Consider the following 25,087-nt stretch of genomic DNA (forward strand, 5'->3'; position numbering starts at 1 on the left):
CAAATGAGTGGATATTATTAGTCATGAATAACTGATTTTCTGAGACCAAAGTTCAACTAAATAGCTGACAAGAGAATCAGCAATGACAGCATATGCTGAGTTGAGAGTCCACTTGTCAGATAAAGAGAAAAGGAGGAATGAAAAAGCTTTCTTTCCCAATGAGCTGGCTAGAGCTGGCCTTTGTGATCGTCTATATAAAAAGCTTCAAGGCAATCACATTAGCATCCACGCCACAAAAGACCAAAACACTACTATTCCACACATTGCATGCGATTTAGAAGATCAATGGCAACCATTTCCTTCGATCCAAGGCCTAATCTCCAAGCCACTAACAATCATAGTCATCAACATGGAGTTGTTGTTGAAGAAATTGAAGGCCTTATCAGAGTCCACAAAAATGGATACATAGAAAGGCCTTCAATTATCCCTAGCTAGTGTCCCTTGCACTACTGCAGCAGCTAGAGATGTTGTCATTGACAAATTCTCCAACTTGTGGGCGAGTATTTATGTTCCCAGCCTGGGGCCAATAACCTCCCGGTGCTTGTTTACTTTCATGGTGGAGGATCCTGTGTTGGCTCTGCTGCTTGGAGCTGCTACCATGAGTTCCTCAGCAACCTTGCTTGTAAAGCAAGTTGTGTCATCGTCTCTGTAAAGTAGCTGGTTAGTTGAAAACACTGGAACTGATGATGCGTTTTCTTCTCTCTTTAGTGTAAACTGATGGTGTACACCATCGGTGATATTGTCATTTCCATTGTCTAAATAGTATTTGTGGTGTTTCTCTTTGTCAAGCTATTCATATTGTCATATAGTGGTGGCTAAGTTAGTTTGCTGAATACTGAACTTAGTAGTAGAAAGAGTTTAGTTGCAGACCTGTACTATATTGCTTAATAAAGATCATTTTGTTGGAGAGAAACAACAGGGTTGTCAACTTGGGCACACCCTTGTTGCTTTAAGAGTTTATGATGTTGAAATATTTGTGCTTTATGCTCGATTAGGATTTAAAAATCCCCATTTAAAAAAAAAAATATTCATGTTTCAAATACAATTCTGTAGGAGCTGCACAATGCTTAGGAGAATTATATTGATATTTTGGGAGGCGAATCACTTCAGGTTTACCTGAAACAACTATGATTGCCACAAAACTCATCAAGTTTCATGAGGTACTTCCATCACATCTGCAACTCTTTTGTATTATAGGTTGGTGTTGTCTTTTTATTATTTTCTTCCTTCCACAAGGAGTAAAACTTTTAATAAGAAAAAATGGGAGAATAAAGTGTATTTGTCATCTACTGCATCAGTTGAAAAATACTGCATTGGAATTGTGATATGCCACACTGATTTCATTATTATCTTTATTTATTTTACAACTAGTGAAGGACCTAAGATCTTTGGCTAAATGGTGGAGATCCTAGTTAAAATATGCTTCTTATACAAAATGGTCACTAAACCATACTCGATTCAAGTATAGTTAGCTTCTATTTTTTGTTTGTGTTGGTATTGCTCCTTGTTTGTTGTGTTACACCTCTGATTTGAATTGTACGTAATTTAGGAATTTGTGAGACAAGAGGCTTTATATATGCTTCAAAATGCTTTGGAAGGGTCTGGTGGTAGTGCTGCTACTTCAGCATACACCGAGGCATTTCGTCTCATCATGCAGTTTGCTGTTGGTGATAAATCATTTCTTGTCAGAATCGCTGCTGCAAGATGTTTGAAGGCATTTGCTATTATTGGAGGACCGGGTGGGAGAAATTGACAATTCAGATTCTTTCTGTGTCAAGGTAGATGTGTTTCTTTGCAAGTTTTATTCCATGTTGGATTTCTATCTTTCAGATGCTGACGTTATAGTTCTCTACTTATTCATTTGGCCCTGCTTATAGTAGGTCCTTGAGGATCCTGTTTCATCTGTCCGTGATGCAGAAGCATTGGGTTCGCTGCTTGCTCTTGGAATGAATCCTGATGCACAGGTTTGTATATGTACCTGTGACCTTCTCTTGTCATCTACTTTGTCAAAGATCCGACTGCAATTTGTTACGAACTATATCTCAAAGTGTTTATCTCTCCCTAGGTTCAACCAAGAGGGAAGGGACCTTTTCCTCCAGCAAAGAAACTAGAAGGTGGTTTGCCAAGGCATTTAGCGTTGCCTTTCACAAAAGGTATTTACGTGCTTCTCCTGTTGGTTCATTTGAATGATGTTCATGACTCAGAGGGTGTATAACTACTTGTCACACTTGTTATGATGTGCAGCAAGTGGCACTAGGTCAAAGGATGTGCGAGTTGGCATAACATTGTCTTGGGTGTTCTTCTTACAGGTAGTCTGTGATACTTATTTCCTCCGCGAGTTTTCTGCTATCCATCTAATTATATTGGGAATGTCTTATTGTACCATTCATTGCTTCATGCAAGTCTTGTCATGTTTGATTCCTCTTGTGCATAGGAGGCATGCACACTAACTGAGCACCGAGAAAACTGCCCAAATCCAATTTAGCCCTATTAAGCACCTATGAGGAATTGGATTGTGGTACAACTAATGAATTAGACGTCTTTGTTTAGGTGACTGGTTGTTGAATAGGCTACCTGACAAGCCGACCCTAATCAGGCAGATTAGGATCCAACTTAACCCCTATTAAGATAATGCATTGTCTTAATTATCTCAATAATTATGTAATGTATTGTCTTTTGAGCCTAGAACTAAATAAGATGGATTACCAACCATGGCCCCATAGAGGCTTTGTTGATAGAATTTTTTTTTTTTTTCACCTTTTCATTTGTAACTGCAGAACAACAAACAAACAAACAAACAACTGTAATAAGTCTCACAATGGTAGAAAGTGAAACACTTCCCTTTGAGCTTCCATTTGCAGAAAGCTGCCGTTAACAAAATGTCGGCTGTGCTTTGAGCATGCCTCTTAAGAGGGCTAATAATGTTCTGACCATCTGTCAGACAGAAAAGAACGAAGGGATCTTGTAGGATTCCCAACAAATCGAACTAACAAATGTGTGGCCAAAATTTAAAGGTAGTACTTTTTGATCTACAGCCAAGGTGAGTGCTGAGCCAACCAATACCAGAACCAGAAGTTGTGTTGGCTCAGGTATAATGGCCCTTTTGATTTCATTGGGTTGGGATTTTTTTAACCTGAACTTTCAGTCTGGCCCTTCACAGACCTACTGTGGTGTCGGAATGTGGTTATCTCTTTCTTTGCAGTAGTGCTTATCCGTGCTGTGAAATTGTTAATGCAGGCAATTCGTTTGAAGTACTTGCATCCAGACAGTGAGCTTCAAAACTATGCAATTCAGGTTATGGACATGCTTCGTGCCGATACTTCTGTTGACGCCTACACTCTGGCATTCTTCAAACAAATTCTTGAGCTTAACTCTTACATTTGATGTAATTTTTGTTGTACCTCACCCTTCAACCTTTATGTGGTAAAAAAGAATTGATCATAGTTGCTCAAAACAACCTTAGCCTAGGGGTAATGTTTTTTGCGTGAAATTTTAAAATTACTTGTCGCTTTAAAATTTGAACTATGAGTAATGTTAAGTATTGGCTTTAGTACATCAGAGAAATAAGTACTGGTGGTGCCTTCTAGACATTTCTGTACCTTGAAGGAATGAAACAATTAATATTCTAACTTTTTCTCTCGTTTGTTGCAGAATAAGGATATAGTTGTATAGGAATTACAACTTTGATGCATTTGAATTTAACTGTAAAAACATGAACTATTTTGTTATAATGTGCAAGTATCTATATTCAGAAATCTCCAAATGTATAATAATTTCATGGGTTGCTCATATTGTTAAGAGTCTCAATATTCTTAAATATAAAGCTACTGACTCTCTCTCTCTCTCTCTTCTTCTTCTTCTTCTTTTCACTCAAGGCTTGTGTTCTCTATATCCTTCGTGTTGGTGTTACCAATCAGATGACAGAACCTACTCAAAGGAGTTTTTTGGTTTTTCTTGGACAGCAGGTATGCTAAAATGATTTGGTTTTGTTTTCGTTGTCATGGAGGTGTTCTCCTTTCAATTAATTCTTCTGTCGTCCGATACACTTCTATGCTGTCTATTTCAAAGTGAAAATTTTAATGAAACTTGCAGCTTATGTCTCCTGATGCCAGTCCTTCCATGAAAATTGCTGGTCTACGTACTGTCTCATATACCCTAAAAACTCTGGGAGAGGTGACTGTGACTTTAGATATACATTTGAATTCCAATTTTTAATCTTTGCTAAAGATGATAACTTGTGGAATTTTTCTATTAAATTATGCGATGGCTTACATTTTCATTGATATTCTAACATTTATGTTGTAGACTGATCTATACTATTATTAAGAGAGGAGAGCTTGCTCTCCAAAATTGAAATTTTTTACCAATTTAACCCTTATATATTAAAAAACTATGAAATATAATTAATCAATAGGGATAGTATAGTAAATTGCAAAATAGAAAACAAAAGAATAAAAATAAAAAAATAGTAGAAAACGTGATAATTGTATTAAAAGCTTTCTCACTACCTTTAACTTCTCTCCACACACACAGTGTGTTGGCCTTGCTAGTATAGATTTAAAAAAAGTGTTATGCAGCTGTTCCTGCTATAATATGTTGCACTGCCTTTGGTTGTTCCATCTGTTTGCAGGTTCCAGCTGAGTTCAAGGAAGTACTTGACAACACTGTTGTTGCAGCAGTATCTCATTCTTCTCAACTTGTAAGCTCTAGATTTCGCATTTGAAGCTTGAACATCTTTGAATAGATATAATTGTTCTTATTATCTCCATAATGGTCATGACTTGTTTAAATCTCACATCTTATCACCACTTTCTAGGCATTGTTGTGTTTAAATTTAATGTATTCCTTGGTTATGTTTGGGTGAACTTCTGATTGTAATGGTTTTCCATGCCAACTAGTCTGGGTGTTGGACATGAGTATTACTTAGGTAGGCAGGTTGATAGAGGTGGTTGGGTAAAGGAAATTGGGTTTTTTTTTTTTTTTTTTTGGTCTGAAAAGGAAATTGGGTTAAGACAGCATAAACTTCCTCTACATGGATAAGGGAAACAATGTTACCTTATTCTTGGTAGATAACATGTGTTGAGGTATTAACTGGCCATATTTGTTATTGCTTAGGCTATGAAATCTGACCAACCTTTTAAATCAGCTAGCAGTTTGGTCAAAGCTCTTGAAGTATTGGATATGCTTCAAATCTTATTGTATTATTCTATTTCTCGGACTGATACCTTGGACTTTTGTTTGTTTTGCTTTTCAGTTCTTGATTCACAATTTCATTTTCTTTCTTGATATCACGAGGTTTTGTTGTGACGTATTTTCTTTGCTCTTGGTCCTACACTCCTGCTCTTAAGTGATTGGAAGTAAACTATTTTTGTCACATGTTGAAGTGTGTGGTTAAAAAAACATTTAAAGAGAATAGTATGAGAGAAAAGTGGGGTTGTAGAATCATTTCTTTATAATTTTCTAATAAAAATCTACTTTATAATTGTCATATTTATCCTTGTAATTTAATTTATTCTTAAAGTTTTTTAATCTTTCAGAGTTAAATCTATCAAAATTTTCATATGAATATTGTATAAATGAATATTGCATGTTTGTTCTTAATAGATGGATATTGTGTAGTTGGTGATCTTGACAAGGCCTCTGATTTTTTCCAAGATGGTTTAAGCAGAGGGGTCACCCCTGCACGTTATTCTTTTGAATTCATGGCCAGTGCATATTGCAGAAAGAACAGGGCAACAGATGCATATAAGTTTGTGTTGGTTTGGTAAGTGAAAGAGGCAGCTCAAGCCATGGCATACAACATACAAACTGTTGACTATTAAGTTATTGGTTCTGGATGGATTTAGAGGTGCTAAGAATAATCAGGGTCTGCTGCAAAATGATGGGTTCCCTCCTTTGATTGACCCGACCCATCATTCATCAAGCATGTATTCAAGACTTTCAAGTCCATGTAGTGTGTTTGTCCGAGTATTTGAAGCACACAATTCCTTTCGAAAGCCCTGGCTTCATCCCTACTCATTCCGATATTGATAATCAATGTCCTGTTAAATCTGTAGAAAGTGCTAGTACCAATTGTAGGTACAAGTTTTGATTAACTTGGTGTGTTGGCATTCCATACAAAACGAGAAAATATCTTTGAGATTTAACTTTCTTTATTTAAAGATATTTTTCTGTTTATGAAATTATGTAAGAGTTTTTCTATTTGAACCTCCAAATTTACTCACTTGACCTCTATGCTTTTTACACCTCTTATCAAATTTTCAAATACTAAATTTACTCACTAAACCTCACTAAACTTCCTCAAATAACCTTACTCATGTAATTTGCAAACAAATTATTATCTTTAAAATAAAAAATTTAGTCATTTCAATGATGTAATCACTTTATAAATCTAAACTAAATATACATTTCTTAATCAAACTTGAGTTTAAAAAATTAATGTCTAATCAATAAGAAAATGCCATAAACTATTTTTTTTTCTATTTTAGCTGTGCGGAAAAAAAATGAAGAAATCATTTGTTTTTATTCTCTTAAAAAAAATCATTTGTTTTTTTTCTGTATTTTTTGTACCACATGATTAATTATTTATTTATTTAATTTTTTTTTTTTGCAAATATAATGGATTGACTTAGATTTAGGTCATAAATCATAAGAGAATTTATTTTGTTTTCCCTCATCAATATGCGTTCAACATATATATCATACATTTTTATGTCACATGATCTTAATCATATTTTTAATTCTTATTAAATATATATATATATATATATATATATGAATGCTTTAATGAGTATGTAGTGAAATTGAAAAATGAAAATAGATAAGGAAAATAATAAGGAATACAATCTAATGTTATTGAATTGGAAAGTCTACAGAAAATAAATATAATATTTTTTTGGTATAATTATTGTCCTTAATAGTCATTTTATAGTAGGTTATATATGTCATTTAATAATTCATAATAGAGTGAGGTTAAGTGAGCAGATTTGGAGGTCTCAATAGAAACTCTCATTATGTAATTGATTTCCTTTAAGATTTATTGTATTTCTTATATGGAAAGTCTCTTTCTCAATTAAAGAGGAATTAGGTCAGAATCTTGGTATAGAGTTTTTGCCGTTGGTGCTTGATATATATTCAGAAAATATGCACAGCAAAAAGGTGATTCAGAAACACAAGAATTGGTGATAGAGTCTTGCATGTTTGTTTGAGTTTGTGTCTTCACAAAGAGCCAAAACACTTGGTCCATGTATAAGTGTTTGTGATCATAGTTTCATATGCATAATACTCTCTCAAGATCAATAGGGAGACTGTGAAGAAAGAAGAACAAGATTTGAAGATCATTCAAGTGAAGGAGTTCTAGAAGGAAGACAAACTTTGTATTAGATTTTGTGTGAATCTTATAGCCGAGCTAGTGCTATTCAAAGTTTGTAAAAGAACATATCCTTTTCAATATGATGATCTTTATTTTGGGTTCTCAAGAGTAAGAGTCCCGCAGTGTTTTTAATCTCATACTTGAGGTTTTCACTGCGTAACCAAAATCTGGTGTTTAGTTTGTTATTTATTTTTCTGCTGCCCAGTAAGGATTGATCAGTTCACTGCAATCCCCGTTTTCCAGAAAATCATATTCTGTCCTTGTATTTTCACCAATGCAGTGCCTGCTTAGGCTTTGTTGGAATATATCATGTATATTGCTTGTACGAGCGAGGTTAAATCCATTAGAGCCCCATTTTTTCAAAATCTTAAATTTGAATATCATCTTTGCTCTTCTACTGATATTAATGATTATTAGAATACTATCAACTTTGGTTTGGATATTGTCCTTGCTACTCTATTGGGTAACACTTACCATTGACGTTGAATCAACTCTTTTATTGATTAAATGACCTAAAAGTTGGAGTGATAAATGTGATATAGCTCGCTCTTTCAATCCAAGACGCGCGAAATAGAGACTAGATTCAACTGGAAGCAAATTATGTCTGGCATTAAATGATGGATGAACTCTACAGTACATAAAATAAAATAAACAATATCCACAGTACCCTTTACATCCTGGTGGTCTCTCTTTTTCTGAGAGTTTAGTTTTTAACGGCTAACGCAAGAAAGGTCTTCCTTTTCAGTTTTCAGTTTTCACCTTCACTTTCACATGTGTGTTCTTCCTTGGAAGGCCCAAATATTTGTTTTTTCATTTCTATATTGAGGAATGCTAGCTATCTTCCCCTTCTACATTTCCCTTTCAACTTTCCCCACTCAACAAATGACACGTGGATTCCATTGCCACTTTAAACTCAATATTTATTACATTGAATAACTAATTCTATTTTTTTCATGTTTGCCCTTCTAATAAATGTCTCACATTTTTTTTCTTTCTATATTTTACTTTGACTTTGTAGGATGTTGAATTTATTTTGCATTTCTTTTTTCTTCACTAATTTGACATTTGTTTAATTGTTATTTTGAGAATCTGAGTTGTGGTTTTTTTCTTTCTGGGTTCATCTAGGTCAAACTTCCCTACACCTATCTTCCCTTTCTCTCACATCTTTCTTTATTTCTTTCTATTTCTCTAGCTTTGTTGAAATGAAAAATAAAGACCCAATTACAATGAGTTCCATTCATTGAAAGAAATACAAGTGCTTTAATTTAAATAAAATAAAGCCTTTATATTATAAACGAGCTTGATAGCTAGTGAAATTCTAACCAACAGAAAAAAAAAGCTGCCGAGTATGGCTATGTTTGGGGGGCATGCTCCCCAGCTTATAAGCAGAAGAGCTAGAAACGTTTGGTAACTCAGTTTATCCTCAGCTTTTTCCAAAAGCTGCTGCGGCTTCTATCGAAAAGGAGAAGCCCGCTCCCCCTGCTTTTAGAAGCCAGAAGCTGGCAGAGTACTGTGGCACTGGTTACTGTATATTAATGAAGTTTTGCTAATACCGGTTTCTACCCTCCATTGGTTGAAGCAATTACACTCGATTGCCATGAAACCCTCGATTGATATCTAGATGCTGCATCAGTCTCTCGATCTCCCTCTGATCACAGACGCCGTTTAAACTAGAAATCGACCTTAATTGACCCAAACTCAGTTCCAAGAACTCACTGCCGAGACTGGAATGGTGACGAACGGATGATCTTCACGCCAGCAACTCAACCAGCTTCTTGGTTGTTGGCCTATAGGTGCAGCCGAGCAAGAAACGAAGCCCAAAAAGGCCGGGGAAGTCGCCGGCGTCGGTGACGGCATCGAAGCCGAGAGGAACCCAGAAACAAAATTGTCAAAACTCGATCAAATTCAAAATCTAATTGTACAGGCTTGCAGAGTATGACGAGGAGATGAGATTTCATACCAAATGTAGCCCAGAAGGTGGCCGGAGTCACCGGAACTCGCAGAAATCGCCGAAGAAGTCTTGGAGCTTCCAGTCGTCGATTCTATGTTCACTGTTGATGCATGTACGATCCGAGACCGCAGGGACGTAGGCGACGGCGATACGAGGCTATTTTCGGTGGTCCGCCGAGGAGAGGTGGCCGGATGAGCGATTTCCGGTCGGGTCGAGTGATCGGGTCGCGGGTTGCAGTTCGGGTCAGAGAACTCTGGTTCTCTCTCGCGTCTCCTAGATCGTTCTAACGTGGTCTAGCAGTTATATAGGCCTCTTCTACTTAATATCTGACGGTTGTGATGAATATGTGGAATTATGGATGGCTAGGATTGCACCATAGTAATTTCTTTTCCTCTAAATGATTTTCTGAAATCCCACAACTTCAAAATTTTGCTATAATAGCTCTACGTAGGCGCGTAATAACATGAACATTTGAATATGTTATGATATTTTTTGTGGTTACTTGATATGAACCAGAAACCAATTGTTATTAGTGTTACTAATATATTTGTATAAGTTATTTTAAAAATTGTCAAATATTAATCATATGGTCACTAAGATTTATAAAAATTGAAAATTAACAAAAATTAATAAGGACATAATAAAGATTAAAAATAATAACAAGAGCATTTGAAGAACATTGTAATACCAAACAATTAAGGCAGAATAATCTCTCATGTCCAATTTGGTCATTCCACAAACAAAAAGCACAAGCTAGTTTGAGTTTACCAAACACTTTGCCACTGCTTTTGCCACTGACAGCTCTTATAAAAAGCCAGTTTACCAAACACTCAACTGCTTTGCTTTTCAGCCACTTATTCTCAGAAATAAGCAGAAGCCAGCTTTTCTGAAAAGCCCATCCATACCAAACATAGCCTATAAGACTTCTAGCTTTGTTAAAAGTCGAGTTACCAAAGCAACTACACTTTGGTAAGAGTTGTAGACTTGTAGCCTTCACGGCTGCTTGGAAGAGAAGGGTCCAACTACTTCCAATTTGAGTTGAACTCCAACAGCCCTCATGTTGTTTAGAAGTCAAATCCTTCATTAGTGCTCACTGTATAAGGTCTAACGTGAAAAGAAAAAAGAGAGGACACAACGCTGCAACGTGAAGAGGAAGCAGGAGGATAGCAACGTGGAAAAGAAGAACGACAAAGTAGCGAAGGCAAGAAAACAGTTTGGAAGACGAAGCTCAGAGGAGATATCCAAGACACCACAAAGGTTGAGATTCCCTCCCTTCCATTCTCCACCTTCTCTTTGAATGATTCACAGGCTCCACCTCCTCTTTGGATGTTCACAGGCTTCTCAACGATGCCATACCAAAGTAAAAATAAAAAAACAACATGCCGGAGCAGCGCCTCCAATGACCCATGCCGGGCAGCGACCCGATGACCATGCCGGGCAGCGTCCCGATGAATTCTACCGGGAAGCGTCCAGATAACCATGCCGGAGCAGTGCCTCCGATGAGCATGTCGTAGTTAAGATGTCCTTGTTCTCTTGAAGCCTAGCAGTGACGGCGGTGGTTCCATTCTTTGCAATAGCTTCTTTGCAATTCGGTATAAGCACAGATAACTTCAACAACCAGACAATAAAACCAAAAGACAAAACTAAATTTTAAGAGCATGAGTTTTGTCGAAGCTAGCAGGGACGTAAAAAGGAAGACAAAAATAAATAGCTAATTGAAGCTTTTTCTCTTCCTTTACTCAGTGTTGCAAACCATAAGGAGGAGCCTCAATCAATATGGCTTTCTTTTATGCATGAGCCAAACCATTGTTTAGTTGTCAAAGGTGTGCTGGAGCTTTGCTTTAGACATGGTGAATTTAAATACAAAAATGAAGTCTGGAAATGGAGACACAAAATATGATACGTGGGTCTCTCCCAATCTCACTTGCAAGCATATGAAAGATACAGCTTGTCTTCGCTCCTTGTGGCGGTGGTCAACTTTGCACAAAGCAAAACAACCATATATATATGAAGAAGCCATGGAATACACGAGATCAGTATGGTGTTGATGTGGCCAAAATTCTTCAAATAATGGTATCTGCATGAAGCCCTTGTTAATAAAATGCTAGCAAAGCAATTGAATAGCTCAGAAGCAATAACTACACAAAAAAGAATGAAGAAGCGTTGACAATGTGATAAACAAAGAGCCATGACCATAAGCACCCCTGAGAATCAATCCATGGTTTATTTGACACACCTCACACAAAAAACAAAAGCTGTGATTAAACAATGGAGGTTTAATTAAATATATGAACATGACTAAAAGATGCTAAGGCTTGAATTTGGAAGAGTGCCGCCATCGAAAAGCTAAAGAAGAAAAGCTGAGCGGTGCAATTCCAATCAATTATGAAAGTTCAATCCAGTTTAATCAAGGTGAATAAGACAAAAATGCTGGAGCATGCTTTTGGAGTGCAGTAATTCAAAATGTATGTTAAAGAAAAATTGTAATGGCACAAGGAAGGCATATAACTCGTCTACAACCTTGTGTGTCCTTCTCTTTTAGTACTTGCAAGCAAAAACCAATGGACTTGATTGATCGAAAGTTGTCGGTGAAGGCTCGTCTTTGATTAGGGAAAATTGTCAGGTGTCCACTGCCTCTTTCGAATTCGCTTCAACCAAAGTTCAACACCAAGAAGCAATTTCGAAGCCCCCAGAGTGACTGATAGGGAAAACCAAAAACAAAATTTTCAAAATTTTGAGTTCTTCCTATTCACAAACCGAACCAAGGGATAAAATGCACTCACCCTATTTTGTGCGCAGAGTCAATGACAAGCTCCAAGTAATGAAATTTCCCAATTGCTTTGGAAAAGCTTAGGCTCATCTCCAACTCCAGGTCTAAGTGAGATTGCACCTCCAAATCCCTCATCGATCAGTATGAGCAGCCTTGTTTCAATTTTGACATCGCCTCCAGTTCGTGTGAATATGGAAAAGGAAAGAAACAAGTGAAATGAATAAAAGAAGCTGGAGAAACAAAAGAGCAAAAGGTGTAGCTGTTGGGTGCCCATATCAAATTTGGGGACCCAAAACGCTTGATAGGCGCTTCCGGGTTCCAGACGAAAATTAAAAAGTGCGACTCGGAGTTTACCAGACATTGCGGGTGTCCAAAGTAAAAAAACACCCGAACATTGGTTTCGTGAAAAAATGCTTTGAAACCCAAAATGAAAACCCTTTTGGTACAAAACCAAGAAAGCTCAAAGCCACAAATGGTATGAACTACAATGGTTTGATCCCTTCATTGGGTATGTAGGCAATCTAGCGACCCACTAGATGTAACCACAAATTCAAATCGAATCCCTAACTCCACCAATCAAATTCACCCAAACACCAGAAAAATCAAATCATTCCCAAATAACCCAAAAGCAAATTCAAGGGCTTTAAACCCTCACAAATATCCCAAACACAAATCCAAAAATAAATGGGTCATCTACCCATTTAAATCCCAAATGCTAGAACTACATGTGGTTTGATCCCGCAAGGGTATGTAGGCAATCTGGAATCAAATGATCTAGATGCAACCGCATCCCAAACACTATTCCTATTCTAAAAATCCAAGTCTTCCAATGGGTCATTCACTCATTGGAACTCTTGAACTACGAGTGGCTTGATCTCTTCCCGGGTACGTAGGCAACCCATTCAAAAATTCGGGTGCAGCTGCAAAAACAAACAACCACACAGTAGTTTCTTTATAAATGGAATCAAAGGGTGTTTCCCTTGTAACAGGGAATGGTAATTAAGAGACACATTCTGTCTTGAATGGGTCAAACCTGAAATAATTAAAACTCTGTTCTGCTAATGAATACGAGCAAAATTACGTTGGGTGACATTTTACACTTTGTGCGATTTTAACTCAACAAGCTTCCATTATGAAATCCATTCCCCTTTTTTAATCTTCATCCAATCAAATCTTTCTCTCTCTTTCTATTTCTCTAGCATTCACTCTGAAATCCATTCCCATTTTTTAATCTTCGTTCAATTTTATTTCTTTGGTGGGGGAAATATCTTTTGCAAACTATGGGCTGAATGTAAAATATGAACAAGATCAACAACGAATTGTTTTTAAAAAATTGAAAAGAAAAAAGAACTAAACTAAACTCAGAAAAGCATAGAAGGATCAAGCAAAAGTGCAAAATCAAACCAGATAAATATTTCAACAAAAGACAAATTAAAAACTCTGATTATGAAATGGAGATCTAAAAACGAAATTGATAGGAAACTAAAGAAAATTAAGAGAGAGGGAGAGAACAAAACAATTTGGGGTGCAATTTGCGAGTTTAATATATATATATATATATATATATATATATATTTTGTATGGAAATTTTATTGTGAGTTGGTACTAGAGATTCTTTCGAAAAACAAAAATGATTGATTCATGTTTTATAAACTCAGAAAAGGAAACAAAAAACCCAAGGAGAAGTTATAAATGCAAAAATATATATAAAAATATTGTAAAGGGTAGACATGGAAAAAATAGAATTAGTTATTCAATGTAATAAATATTGAGTTTAAAGTGGTAGTGGAATCCACGTGTCATTTGTTGAGTGGGGAAAGTTGAAAGGAAAAGGTAGAATGGGAAGGTAGCTATCATTCCTCTTCTATATTAGAGCATTAGGATACTTTGGATAGAAGGATCTTCAATATATATGAAATTTCATAGAACCTAGTAGTTACAAAATCAAATTTCAAGCCTAAAGAAAAAAACAAAACAGAATATGATATGTTGTAAAACATTATTCAAACATGATTAACAACTAACGATATGTGATACTATTTTATCTCTTTCAAATTTATGATTCTATATGCATAAAAAAAAAAAAATTACTAACGATGTAGAAGTTGATATTACTCAATTAAGATTAAAGGTTTTTTTTCCCCTCTCTTTTGGTCTAAAAATCTAAATAGCTCTGAAACGAGCTATCATAACCAAGTCATCCTAGCAAAGTGCAAAAAAATGGCCAAAAGTTAGTAGTAGCAAATGAGTTGTGAATTCATAGATCCTCTCATATCAAAAGTTACTATCCCCACCAACAACTATTCCCGACACCATAATCTACTCTTACCAATAACAAAAGCTATTCCGGTAAGTTCTCTAGCGAGGAAATAAAAGTTACTATCAACAACATTAAAATCTACAATCACCAACACCAAAAGCTACTCCGGTAAGTTTTCTGGCAAGGAAGCAAAAGCTACTGTCAACAATATTAAAATCTACTCTCACCAACACCAAAAGCTATTCCAGTGAGTTTTCCGGCGAGGTAACAAAAGCTACTGTCACCCACACTAAAAGCTACTATCACAAACATAAAAATGTACTCTCACTAACAAGAAAAACTACTGTCACCAACAGAAAAAGCTACGCTCACCAACAAGAAAAGATACTGTCCAGATTACTACTGTCACCAACAACAAAAGCCACTATAATCTATACCAAAAACTACTCTTACCGGCACCAAAAGGTACTACCAAATTGAACCAAATTACTCCTGAAGACAGAGAAAACTATTACTCCTGATTTCAACAAACACAAATCCAATTGGGCGCAAATTTTGCCAAATCGTCCAAAATCGATAACAAACCAGTCAATAGATATTCACATGCCACACTCCACAACACCTACTAACTAAGACAATAACATTACAAGCTCAAGGTGAATTCTTTGATTAAGCCATGTCTTGGGCTCAAAACTTGAATCCAAATATCAAACTGACAAATTAACACAAATACCATAGCATCCAAATTCAACAATGAGGCATAAAATTAAGATTCAATTTCATTCAAAAGAAGTCTGATAACACACTAAATTATGTTTACAGTAGCATCATATTATAAACTCTCAATTGCTCAACATGTTTTGAAATGGTATTGTACTTGCAAGTTATAAAGCAACTGTAGTTCTCGGTGTAGATAGACATAAACAATTTCAGCCTCTCTCTATTCTCCAGCATATGATAGTTTTATTCCATATCATGGTCTTAGAACTTAAGAAACTAATCCATCAAAATCACAAAATTAACTAATGATCCTAGACATATTAAGAGAACAAATGCACAAATCAAACGTCTACTGAAATGTAATTCTGGAATTGATGCTCTGTTACCGTTCATCTCCTTCTCTGACATTGTTGCTTCATCCGAGCACAATTGCACATCGGAACTGAGTGAAAGGACCTCTTGCAACTTATTGATCTCAGAGATATGAGTAGAGTAGAGAATCAGATAGATCTAAGTATATATCTGAGTTCGCCTCTAGTAAGGTAGCTCCCAATCGGAGCTTCTTCGTCCCCGTCGTCTTCTGCATGACCTGAAATTTAGCGGTGGAGCAGAGTCCTTTTGCGGGCGAATTGTTCGAATAACCAAATCCAATTTCTGTCGCCTAATTGCGTCCTCCCGGTCAGCAATCGACATAAGGCGGTGGAATTAAAGTGGAGCAGCACTATCACGTCGGCGCCACGAAGATCCGTGATCGATGAAAGTGAGAGATAGAGAGCACCGCGGCAGTCGTCTCCGGAATTGGAGGTGCAGACCAAGATGTGATCTGTGAGACTGTGATCGAGGAGAGAGAGGGACCGAGAGAGTGTCGTGTTGGTGGTCGCCGGAATCGGAGGCAGAGATCGAGGGGGAGAGATAGAGAGAAGTAGATGAATTTGTGAATTGTGATCAGTGGCGGAACTTGAAACTTCTTATTGGGGCGGGGGGGGGGGGGCAAAAATATTGATAATTTTTTTTTCTACAATTGACATTTACTATAAAATTCAAATACAAATATTGAATAACAAAAAAGAAAATTATTTTTTCTTCATTTTTGGTGCCATATATCAAGCATGCTTTAATATTCTCCTTTAAATGCACTCATTTAATTAATATTTTATAGAATTCTATAAGATACATAAGACAATTTATTAAAGTAATTATTATGATTATCTTTCTTCAACGAATAATTAGTGTTAAGACATTAATTTTGGGGGGGGGGGGCATTATTGTTAATTTTAGTCTAAAAAACTCTTGATTATTAAAAAATTACAAACCAATCAATAAAATAATAATATTTTAAAAATCATTCGAGGGGCCAGGGCCCACTCCGGTCACATGAAATTCCGCAGTTGATTGTGATCGATGTAAAAATGAGATTGGACTTAGGTAAAAGGGTAAAATTGTCATAAATGAAATAATTTGTGAATGCAAGTGGATTTATGTGTACAAGAAAAATTAGGTAGCATTATGGCTAATTAAAGTTTTAAAATGACACTTGTGTGTAATTTTCTATAATAGATTAATCAAAATGATTATGAATTGTGGAAAACTCTTTTGCTCGAAATATACGGTTGACGAAAACGGAATTAATATGCAGTTAATTAACAAGAATAACAAACCAAGAACAGAAAAATTCAACACGTACATCATATATAGCTCGTATCTCAATTAATTCCCATTTCTGCATGTGTGATGGTTGAAGAGAGGATTGATATAGATCATTACTTTAATTTATTAAGCTCAATCACCGTCGTCGATGGGGCTTTGAACGGAGCAGTAAGGCAGTTCTAACGTTAACAATGGTATTTTGGGATGAAATCGATCGAGGTTAAAAGGTTAAGTATGACCTAAAAGTTGAAGGAGTGATGATTGTGATATAGCTAGCTTCAACTGGTGGTAAAGTATATCTGGCTTTAAACAGATGAATGAACTTGACATGGTGTACATAAAATGAACAATGTCCACAGTACCCTTTACATCATGTGGTCTCTCTTTTTCTGAGAGTTTAGTTTTTAACGGCTAACGCAAGAAAGGCTCTTCCTTTTCACCTTCACTTTCACATGTGTACGTGTTCGTCCTTGGAAAACCCAAGTATTTGTTTTTTCATTTCTATATTAGAGCATAGCAAGGAACTAAGGATACTTGGGATAGAAGGATCTTCAATATGAAATTTCATAAAACTTAGTAGTTACAAAATCAAATTTCAACCCTAAAGAGAAAAAAAAAAACAGAATATGATATGTTTTAAAACATTATTCAAACATGATTAACCACTACCGATACATGATACTATTTTATCTTTTTAAATTGATGATTCTATTTGCATAAAAAAAAAACTAATGATGTAGAAGTTGATATCACTCAATTAAGATTAAAGGTTTTTTTTTTCCTCTCTTTTGGTCTAAAAATCTAAATAGCTTTGAAATGAGCTATCATAACCAAATCATCTAGCAAAGTGAAAAAAATGGCCAAAAGTTAGTAGTAGCAAATGAGTTGTGAATTCATAGATCCTCTCATATCATCAATTGTGAGTTAAAATGAACTTAAAACACGTTGGTGAATTAACGGAGGTGTCAGTATATGCAATCTCTCACCAAAAAAATAGTGCATAAGTAAAAGTATTAAGAAGTTTTATGTTGGTAAATGGTAATAAAATAGTAAGAAGTGCATGTTAAGATAAATTTATGATACTTTCTAAAAGACTAAAGTAAAAGACTCACAAAGAATTTTTTTTTTTGAATTTCTTCGTAAAATTTGATCTCATATTAAAGAAGATTTTTTTTTTTTGGCATTCATATTAAAGAAGATTGAAATATGACATAATTTGAATTTTTAAATCTTTTTTCTCATCAAACTCGTGCATGAAAAAGAAAAGCTGTCCACTCACAATCCCCTCATCCTTTCAATTACCAATGGTGATTTGATCTTGATCCGTCCTCAAAAAGTTCAAACAAACTCAATAGTGAAAACCCACCAGCTCCTCTCTCAATTTTTTAGGGCATGACATTCATATTTTAGAAACATGAGGAGAGAGAGAGAGAGAGAGACTAGAGTGAAAGCCCATCATCAAAGACTAGAACCAAGCCACATGCGACAAACGGATGCTTATCCTTCCCAACTTAACAGCTTCTTAACACCGTGGCATTTCAATATAAAAGTATATTCCTTCCCCAAGAACATGCTCCAATTCTCAAACTACCCCTACCTCTCTCTCTATTTACCCCTCCACCTTATCTCAACGGGTTTTACCAACCACGGGCACTTTCGTCATTACCCAACTTCACAGCCCGGCACCCACGTTGCATTCTATAAAAGCCACCCGTTTGATTTCCCATTCTGCCCTAGATATCCCAAACCCTGAAGTATAAAACAAAGGGCAGTGTCGTACTTTCCAGACGGAATTCCGTTGGCGGCCCATAAAAAAAAAAAAAGAAGAAGAAAAGAGTGATCCTCGCAAAAGCAAAGCATATTACAGAGAAAAAGAGAGAGAGAAAAGAGGAGAGAGAGGTTACCGGACTTGAAATCTCCTATTCGCCGGAATTTGGGAACTGCGTCACGTCCGGACCTGGGTTTTCCGTTAAGAGAGCGAGAGAGAGGAAACCACAGAGTGAAGTGAGAAGCTTTCATTTCCGAGCCAGCGAATTTGGGTGGGAAGTTCGTTCGATTCACCGGGGAATTGTGTCAATTTCCGATCAAGGGTTTTCGATTAGGGTTTTGCCGCGAAGGAAAGTCGGTTTCTTTTTGGGGATTTTAGGGTTTTTTTATTTTTGTTGACTCGCTGACTGCGAGTGTGGGTCTTTATGAAGTTGGGATCTCTTAATTTGGGGAGAGGTTGTTGATGTTTACGCCGCAGCGGTGGTCGGGTTGGTCTCGGACGCCCAAAACCGGGGCTGAGAAGACCGGAACTGGGTCTGGGACGACGAACATGAATTCCGGCAAGTCGAAGATGGACTCCGGCGAGGTGGGGAAAGGGGTTGTCTTGTTTGAACCCACGACGCCGGCTTCGGGTCTTTTAGGGAATGGTGAGGCGGCTTCCGACCGGGAAGGGATAACTCGGAGGCTTTTGGAGCTCGAAAACGAGGTCGGTGGAAATTCTGTTCTTTCATTCCTGCTGTGCAGTTTTCAGATTATTTTTTTTTGGGTTAATTTGGTAAAGAGAGAGTATTTGTTTATATTTTTTTGATTAATTTTTGTGATGTTGGAGCATGGTTGGTGAAATTGACTTGCACAGTAATAAATGATGTAAATTTTGAGTTGGTAATATGCTCGTAAAAAAAAATAAAAAATCAGGAGTAGTGTGTAAAGAAATAAGTGAATAAGTCTTAATGTGGTTGCGACAGGGGGTCTATTTGTTCACAAATCCTTTTTGCGGTTATTTAATGTCTTTGTAAAGTAGATACAGTTTATATGTGTTTTTAAGTACTTCACGAGTAGTTTTGGATGGGCTCATTTCACAAGGTCCTAGTCCGTATTTCTGTTTCGTGTGCATAGCTGTTATAAATGTAATGTATTATTGTTGATTGACGGACTGACGCTGCGTGCAGCTTTATGAATACCAATACAATATGGGGTTGCTCCTGATTGAGAAAAAGGAGTGGACGTCTAGGCAAGAAGAACTCGGGCAGTCATTGGCAGAAGCAAAAGATGCTCTCAAAAGAGAACAAGCTGCCCATTTGATTGCAACTGCTGAAATTGAAAAGCGAGAGGAGAATTTGAGGAAGGCCTTGGGAGTTGAGAAGCAGTGTGTGCTTGATGTAAGGTTTATCTTACTCATTTCCTGTTTCAGACTCTCCTACATGTACACTAGTAATAATCTTTGGAATTCTCTCTGTCAATTAATCAAATAAAGGAGCTAAGTAGCAGCTAAATATCAATTTGGTAGAAAGCCTTGTACAACCGTGAAAACATCAATTACTTTTTTTGGTATAGATAACTATTTTGTGATATCTATCACAATTTTGTAATGGATTTCCACCCTTATTTGTCCTTTTGTTTTTGTATAAATATATGTATATGCATGCATATATACACTTACACATATAAATTCTGATATCTCTCTCTCTCTCTCTCTCACTCTCACACACACACACACACACACTTACAATCTTATTCCTGTGCTAGGTGCTAGTCTTCCTATCCTAAACCCCCTAGAATCACGAGGGTCGATCCTAGCGACAAATTCTGATGTTCTCATTCGCAAAATGAAAACCGGCCTTTCTTCTAGGCTGAACTTTGAAGCCTGTGGCTTAATCGTTGACAGTGGAACTTGGAAGTATGTGATTATGTGAAAACAAAAATTGTGGTTGCACTTTGCTAAACTGTGGTACTTTATCTTGCAGCTAGAGAAGGCTTTGCGTGAGATCCGTTCAGAGATTGCAGAAATTAAGTTTACTGCTGATTCGAAGTTGGCAGAGGCAAATGCTTTGGTTGCCAGCATAGAAGAAAAATCACTGGAGTTAGAGGCAAAGTTGCGTACTGCTGATGCGAAGCTAGCTGAAGTCAGCAGGAAAAGTTCGGAGATAGAGAGCAAAACAATGGACTTGGAGGCTCGAGAAAGTGCCCTTCGAAGAGATAGATCCTCCTTCAATTCAGAGTATGATCGAGGCCCTGTTCTGATCTAGTTGCTCTACAATGTGTCATTCTTTTTAAAAATTTGTTGTGCTGTCTTAGCAATTCATTCTGTGGACTGCAACCAATTGTAAATTTGTTTCTTATTTTAACTTAGCTGGTTGACTTTTCTCAGACAGGAAGCACGGGAGAATTCTTTGGCCAAGTGGAGGGAGGACTTACTAGAATGGGAAAGGAAATTGCAAGAGGGAGAAGAGAGGCTAGCCAGAGGTCAAAGAAATATCAACCAAAGAGAGGAGAGGGCAAATGAGCACGATAGGTCTTTGAAGAATAAAGAGAAGGATCTAGAAGATGCAGAGAAGAAAATTGATGCAACTAACGAAACACTGAAAAGAAAAGAAGATGATGTTACGAGCAGGCTAGCAAGTCTAACTTTAAAAGAAAAGGCAAGTAGTTCTTTAAGATGAGCTATATGTAAGTTGTTGTAATTCGCTTGTTTGTAATTTATTTTTCTCTTTTTAATGCAGGAATATGATGATATGAGAATGAACTTAGAAGTGAAGGAGAAGGAGTTACTAGCTCTGGAAGAAAAGCTCAATGCTAGAGAAAGAGTAAGGCCTATCACTATTTATAGAAATGACCACATAGGGTGTGAACATGTTTGAACTTGTTAGGGTGTGACTTGTCAATTATATGTTCATGTCTGATGTAGTTTTGAGTTGGTGAGGAGAATTAGCCCTGCCATGAATTTGGTAGTCAATAAGGTTGAAATCACATTCTCCAATTTTCCCTTTGTTTATTTACCTCTTCACTTTAAATAGTATCCAGTTAAAGCCAGTTCTTGTTTGTGCACCATCTTCTTATGTGGGTGGAGCTGATCTCATTCTTTTGTTTGCACTTTTTTTCCTTTAAAAGTAGCTTGATATGCAAGAAGCACAAATTGGCAGACTAGTACAATATAATTTTCATTCCATTACTACGGTCATGCTCCTGACTATTTCCTTGGACGCGCAGATTGAGATCCAAAAGGCTACTGATGAACACAATGCCATTCTGCATGCAAAACAATGTGATTTTGAGTTGGAAATTGATCAAAAGAGAAAATCGTTGGATGATGAATTGAGAAACAGGTTGGTTGATGTGGAGAAGAAGGAATCTGAAGTCAATCATATGGAGGAGAAAGTCACTAAACGGGAGCAAGCATTAGAAAAGAGAGGGGAAAAGCTCAGGGAGAAAGAGAAGGACTATGAATCTAAAATGAAGGCCTTGAAGGAAAAAGAGAAATCTATTAAATCGGAGGAGAAGAACTTTGAAGCGGAGAAGAAACAGTTACTTGCTGATAAAGAGGATATGGCTAGGCTTTTGGCTGAAATGGAGCAGATAAAGGCTGATAATGAAGATAAGCTACGGAAGATCAGTGAGGAGAGTGATCGAATGAAAGTAAGTGAAGAAGAGAGGTCACAGTGTCAGCGGTTGCAGTCAGAATTGAAACAGGAAATTGACAAGTACATGCAACAGAAAGAACTGCTTTTAAGGGAAGCTGAAGATTTGAAGCAGCAAAAGGAGCTTTTTGAGAAAGAGTGGGAAGAGTTGGATGACAAAAGAGCTCAGATTGAGAAAGAGCTGAAGAGTGTGAGAGAACAGAAAGAAGAAGTCGAAAAGCTCAATCGAATTGAAGTAGACAGGTTGAAAAATGAAAGAGTGGCGGCACAGGATTGTATACAAAGAGAGCGAGAAGATCTTGCCTTGGCCCAGGAATCATTTGCCGCCCATATGGAGCATGAGAAGGCAGTATTAGCTGAAAAAGTTCAAAGCGAGAAAAGTGAAATGGTTCATGAATTTGAAGCTCTGAAAAGAGAACTTGAAACTGATATGCAGAAGCGGCTAGAGGAGTTGGAGAAACCCTTACGGGAAAGGGAGAACTCTTTTGCAGAAGAAAGAGAGAGAGAATTAGACAATGTTAATTACTTAAGAGATGTTGCTAGAAGAGAAATGGAGGACATCAAGGCTGAAAGAATTAAAATTGGAAAAGAGAGACAAGAAGCTGATGAAAATAAGGAGCATCTTGAAAGGCAGCGAGTTGAAATTAGGAAAGACATTGATGGACTTCTCGATCTTAGCCGGAAACTGAGGGATCAGCGAGAACAATTTATTAAGGAAAGAGAACACTTTATTTCATATGTTGAGAAGCTCAAAGGTTGCAAGAACTGTGGTGACATAATCTCTGAGTTTGTGCTTTCTAATCTACAACCTATAGCTGAAACTGAAGACACGGAGGTCCTTCCCTTGCCAAGACTGAGTGATGATTATGTGAAGGTAAGTTACAATGAAAACCTGGCTGCTGCTGAGAGGAACAATAATGAGAAGTCTTCTGGTGCTGATTCAAAATCTCCAGTTTCTGGTGGAATGTCTTGGCTTCGCAAGTGCACCTCAAAGATTCTTATTTTCTCTCCAGGGAAAAAGACTGAGTCTGGTGCTCTACACAATTTGGCAAAGGAAACCCCATTTTCACATGAGCAAGATAGAGAACCATCCAATAGGTTACATACTGAAAATGAGGCGGAGGTTTCTTTTGGAGTGGCAAGTGGTTCTTTAGATGTGCAGAGAATCCAATCTGACAACAGCATCAGAGAGGTTGATGCTGGCCAATATCCTTCAGCTGATGAACACATCAGTGAAGCACCCAATGTGTTAAAAGATTCACAGCCAACTAATTTGAAGGGTGGTCGTCAGAAGCCACGTGGGAGAGGCAGGGCCACAGTTAACAGAACACGCTCTGTGAAAGCAGTTGTCAAAGATGCTAAGGCTATACTTGGAGAGGCTTTTGAAACAAACGACGGTCAGTATCAGAATGGGACTGCTGAGGATTCTGCCAATATGTATACTGAAAGCCATGACGATTCTAGTCTTGCTGGTAAAAGAACAACAAGAAATGGACGGAAGCGTGGCCGTGCTCAGACATCTCAAGTTGCTGTGAGTGAGCATGGTGGGGATGATAGTGAACGGTCTGACAGTGTCATGACCGGCCAGCGCAAGAAGAGGCGAGAAAAAGTTCCTGCAGCTGAGCAACCTCCAAATGAAAGACGGTACAATCTCCGGAGATCCAAAGCGTAAGTCCTTAAATCTTTAGTTTCTTAGTTGTAGAACAAAAAAGGCTACGACATTATAGAGTGACTTTGAATACTTGATATAGGTTATGAATGTACCTGTTAATTATGTACTAGGAAAGAGTGAAATACTTCTGGGATGATTTGGTAGTCATTAGTATGCAACTAACTTGTAAATTACACCGTCTTCAGTGGTGAGTATGCAACTAACTTGTAAATTACACTGTCTTCAGTGGTGAGTATGCAACTAACTTGTAAATTACACTGTCTTCAGTGGTGGTAAAGTTGCTGCTGCAAAAGTCTCACACGACCTTGTCAAACAAAATGAAGAGGTTGATAGTGCCAGAGATACGGAGGCGGAGATTCTCTACTCCAAAGCTGCTCCTGCTACTTCAACAGGATTTGCTAGCGAGAATGGTGGAAGCACACACTTTGTGCGGGTGAGTAATGCCAATATGTTAGTGAGAAGATGATATTTCAGAAATTATTCTTCTACACTGAATTGAGGTTGAGAGAACTCCTGAAATTCTGTCTTGCTCCTACATAATTCCAGTTTTTCCATAACTCATAAGCTGGTTCTTGCTTTCTGCTGCAGTGTGGGACTCTTGCAGACACTCAAGATGGTGGTGCAGATGGAGTAGAAAATTCGGCTGAGAATATGGCAGTGAGTGAAGCAAATGGTTCCACAGAAGGGGGTCAGGAGTATGTTGATGGAGAGGAGTACAGGAGTGAATCACGTGGGGAGGATGCAAATCTTATTGAAGATGATGATGATGATGATGAGTCTGAACATCCTGGTGAGGCCTCGATAGGGAAGAAGGTTTGGACCTTCCTCACAACATAAGAAATGAAAACCTGTATTGCATGTTGGCTTTGGAGTTTGGACGGAGGACTTAACGATTTCAGTGTAGTTTTTCTTCTTTTGTTCTGGAGTTTCAGTGTAGTTAGAACCATTGTAGTGTATTTGAGGCAGAGGGATAGGGTTTTTGTTTACCCTCTTTCTTTTAATTTTAGGATTCAAAGGTATTTGGGGCTGCTTCTCTTTCTACAGTAGGTAGCAGTAGCCAGTGCATATTAGGAGTCAGCTCCGCCCTTCCACATTGTTTGTATCATAGTTTGCACGTCTGTTTAGTTATGGACTGATTGTTTGAACTAAGATGATTTCCCCATCTCGTATTTCAACATTCTCGTCTTAATATGACATTTATAATCATTCCATTTTCGAAAAACGAACTAAACCAAAAAAAAAAAAAAAAAAAACCCGGTGCCTTGCAGAGGATTGATTTTCTTGCCATAAGAA

At 37.2% G+C, this 25,087-nt stretch overlaps 1 protein-coding gene and 1 non-coding gene across 2 annotated transcripts; both read left to right on the forward strand.

The window, feature by feature from the left end:
• The first annotated feature begins 1,910 nt into the window (after window positions 1–1,910).
• LOC112185547 lies at window positions 1,911–6,103 on the forward strand. The gene is made up of 6 exons (XR_005807454.1): window positions 1,911–1,964; window positions 2,066–2,153; window positions 2,245–2,309; window positions 3,238–3,965; window positions 4,093–4,173; window positions 4,631–6,103. It is a non-coding gene; the product is annotated as an uncharacterized LOC112185547 (transcript).
• A 12,445-nt stretch (window positions 6,104–18,548) lies between these two features.
• LOC112186887 (protein CROWDED NUCLEI 1) lies at window positions 18,549–24,971 on the forward strand. Its single transcript, XM_024325443.2, has 8 exons — window positions 18,549–19,193; window positions 19,657–19,866; window positions 20,452–20,705; window positions 20,856–21,126; window positions 21,208–21,291; window positions 21,695–23,790; window positions 24,062–24,227; window positions 24,383–24,971. Exons 1-8 carry the CDS (start codon window positions 18,951–18,953, stop codon window positions 24,629–24,631), a joined length of 3,573 nt encoding a protein of 1,190 aa, XP_024181211.1. The 5' UTR covers window positions 18,549–18,950; the 3' UTR covers window positions 24,632–24,971.
• Window positions 24,972–25,087: the final 116 nt, after the last annotated feature.

Source organism: Rosa chinensis, chromosome 2, assembly GCF_002994745.2.
Source record: "Rosa chinensis cultivar Old Blush chromosome 2, RchiOBHm-V2, whole genome shotgun sequence".
In the NCBI taxonomy this organism is placed as follows: Eukaryota; Viridiplantae; Streptophyta; class Magnoliopsida; order Rosales; family Rosaceae; genus Rosa; species Rosa chinensis.

Excerpts from the sequence above, each read along its gene's own strand:
- LOC112186887 (XM_024325443.2), top strand. The coding sequence starts at position 18,951 with ATGTTTACGCCGCAGCGGTGGTCGGGTTGGTCTCGGACGCCCAAAACC. Across the intron at positions 19,194-19,656 it reads TTTTGGAGCTCGAAAACGAG|CTTTATGAATACCAATACAA; the intron begins GTCGGTGGAAAT and ends CGCTGCGTGCAG. Across the intron at positions 21,127-21,207 it reads GTCTAACTTTAAAAGAAAAG|GAATATGATGATATGAGAAT; the intron begins GCAAGTAGTTCT and ends TTTTTAATGCAG.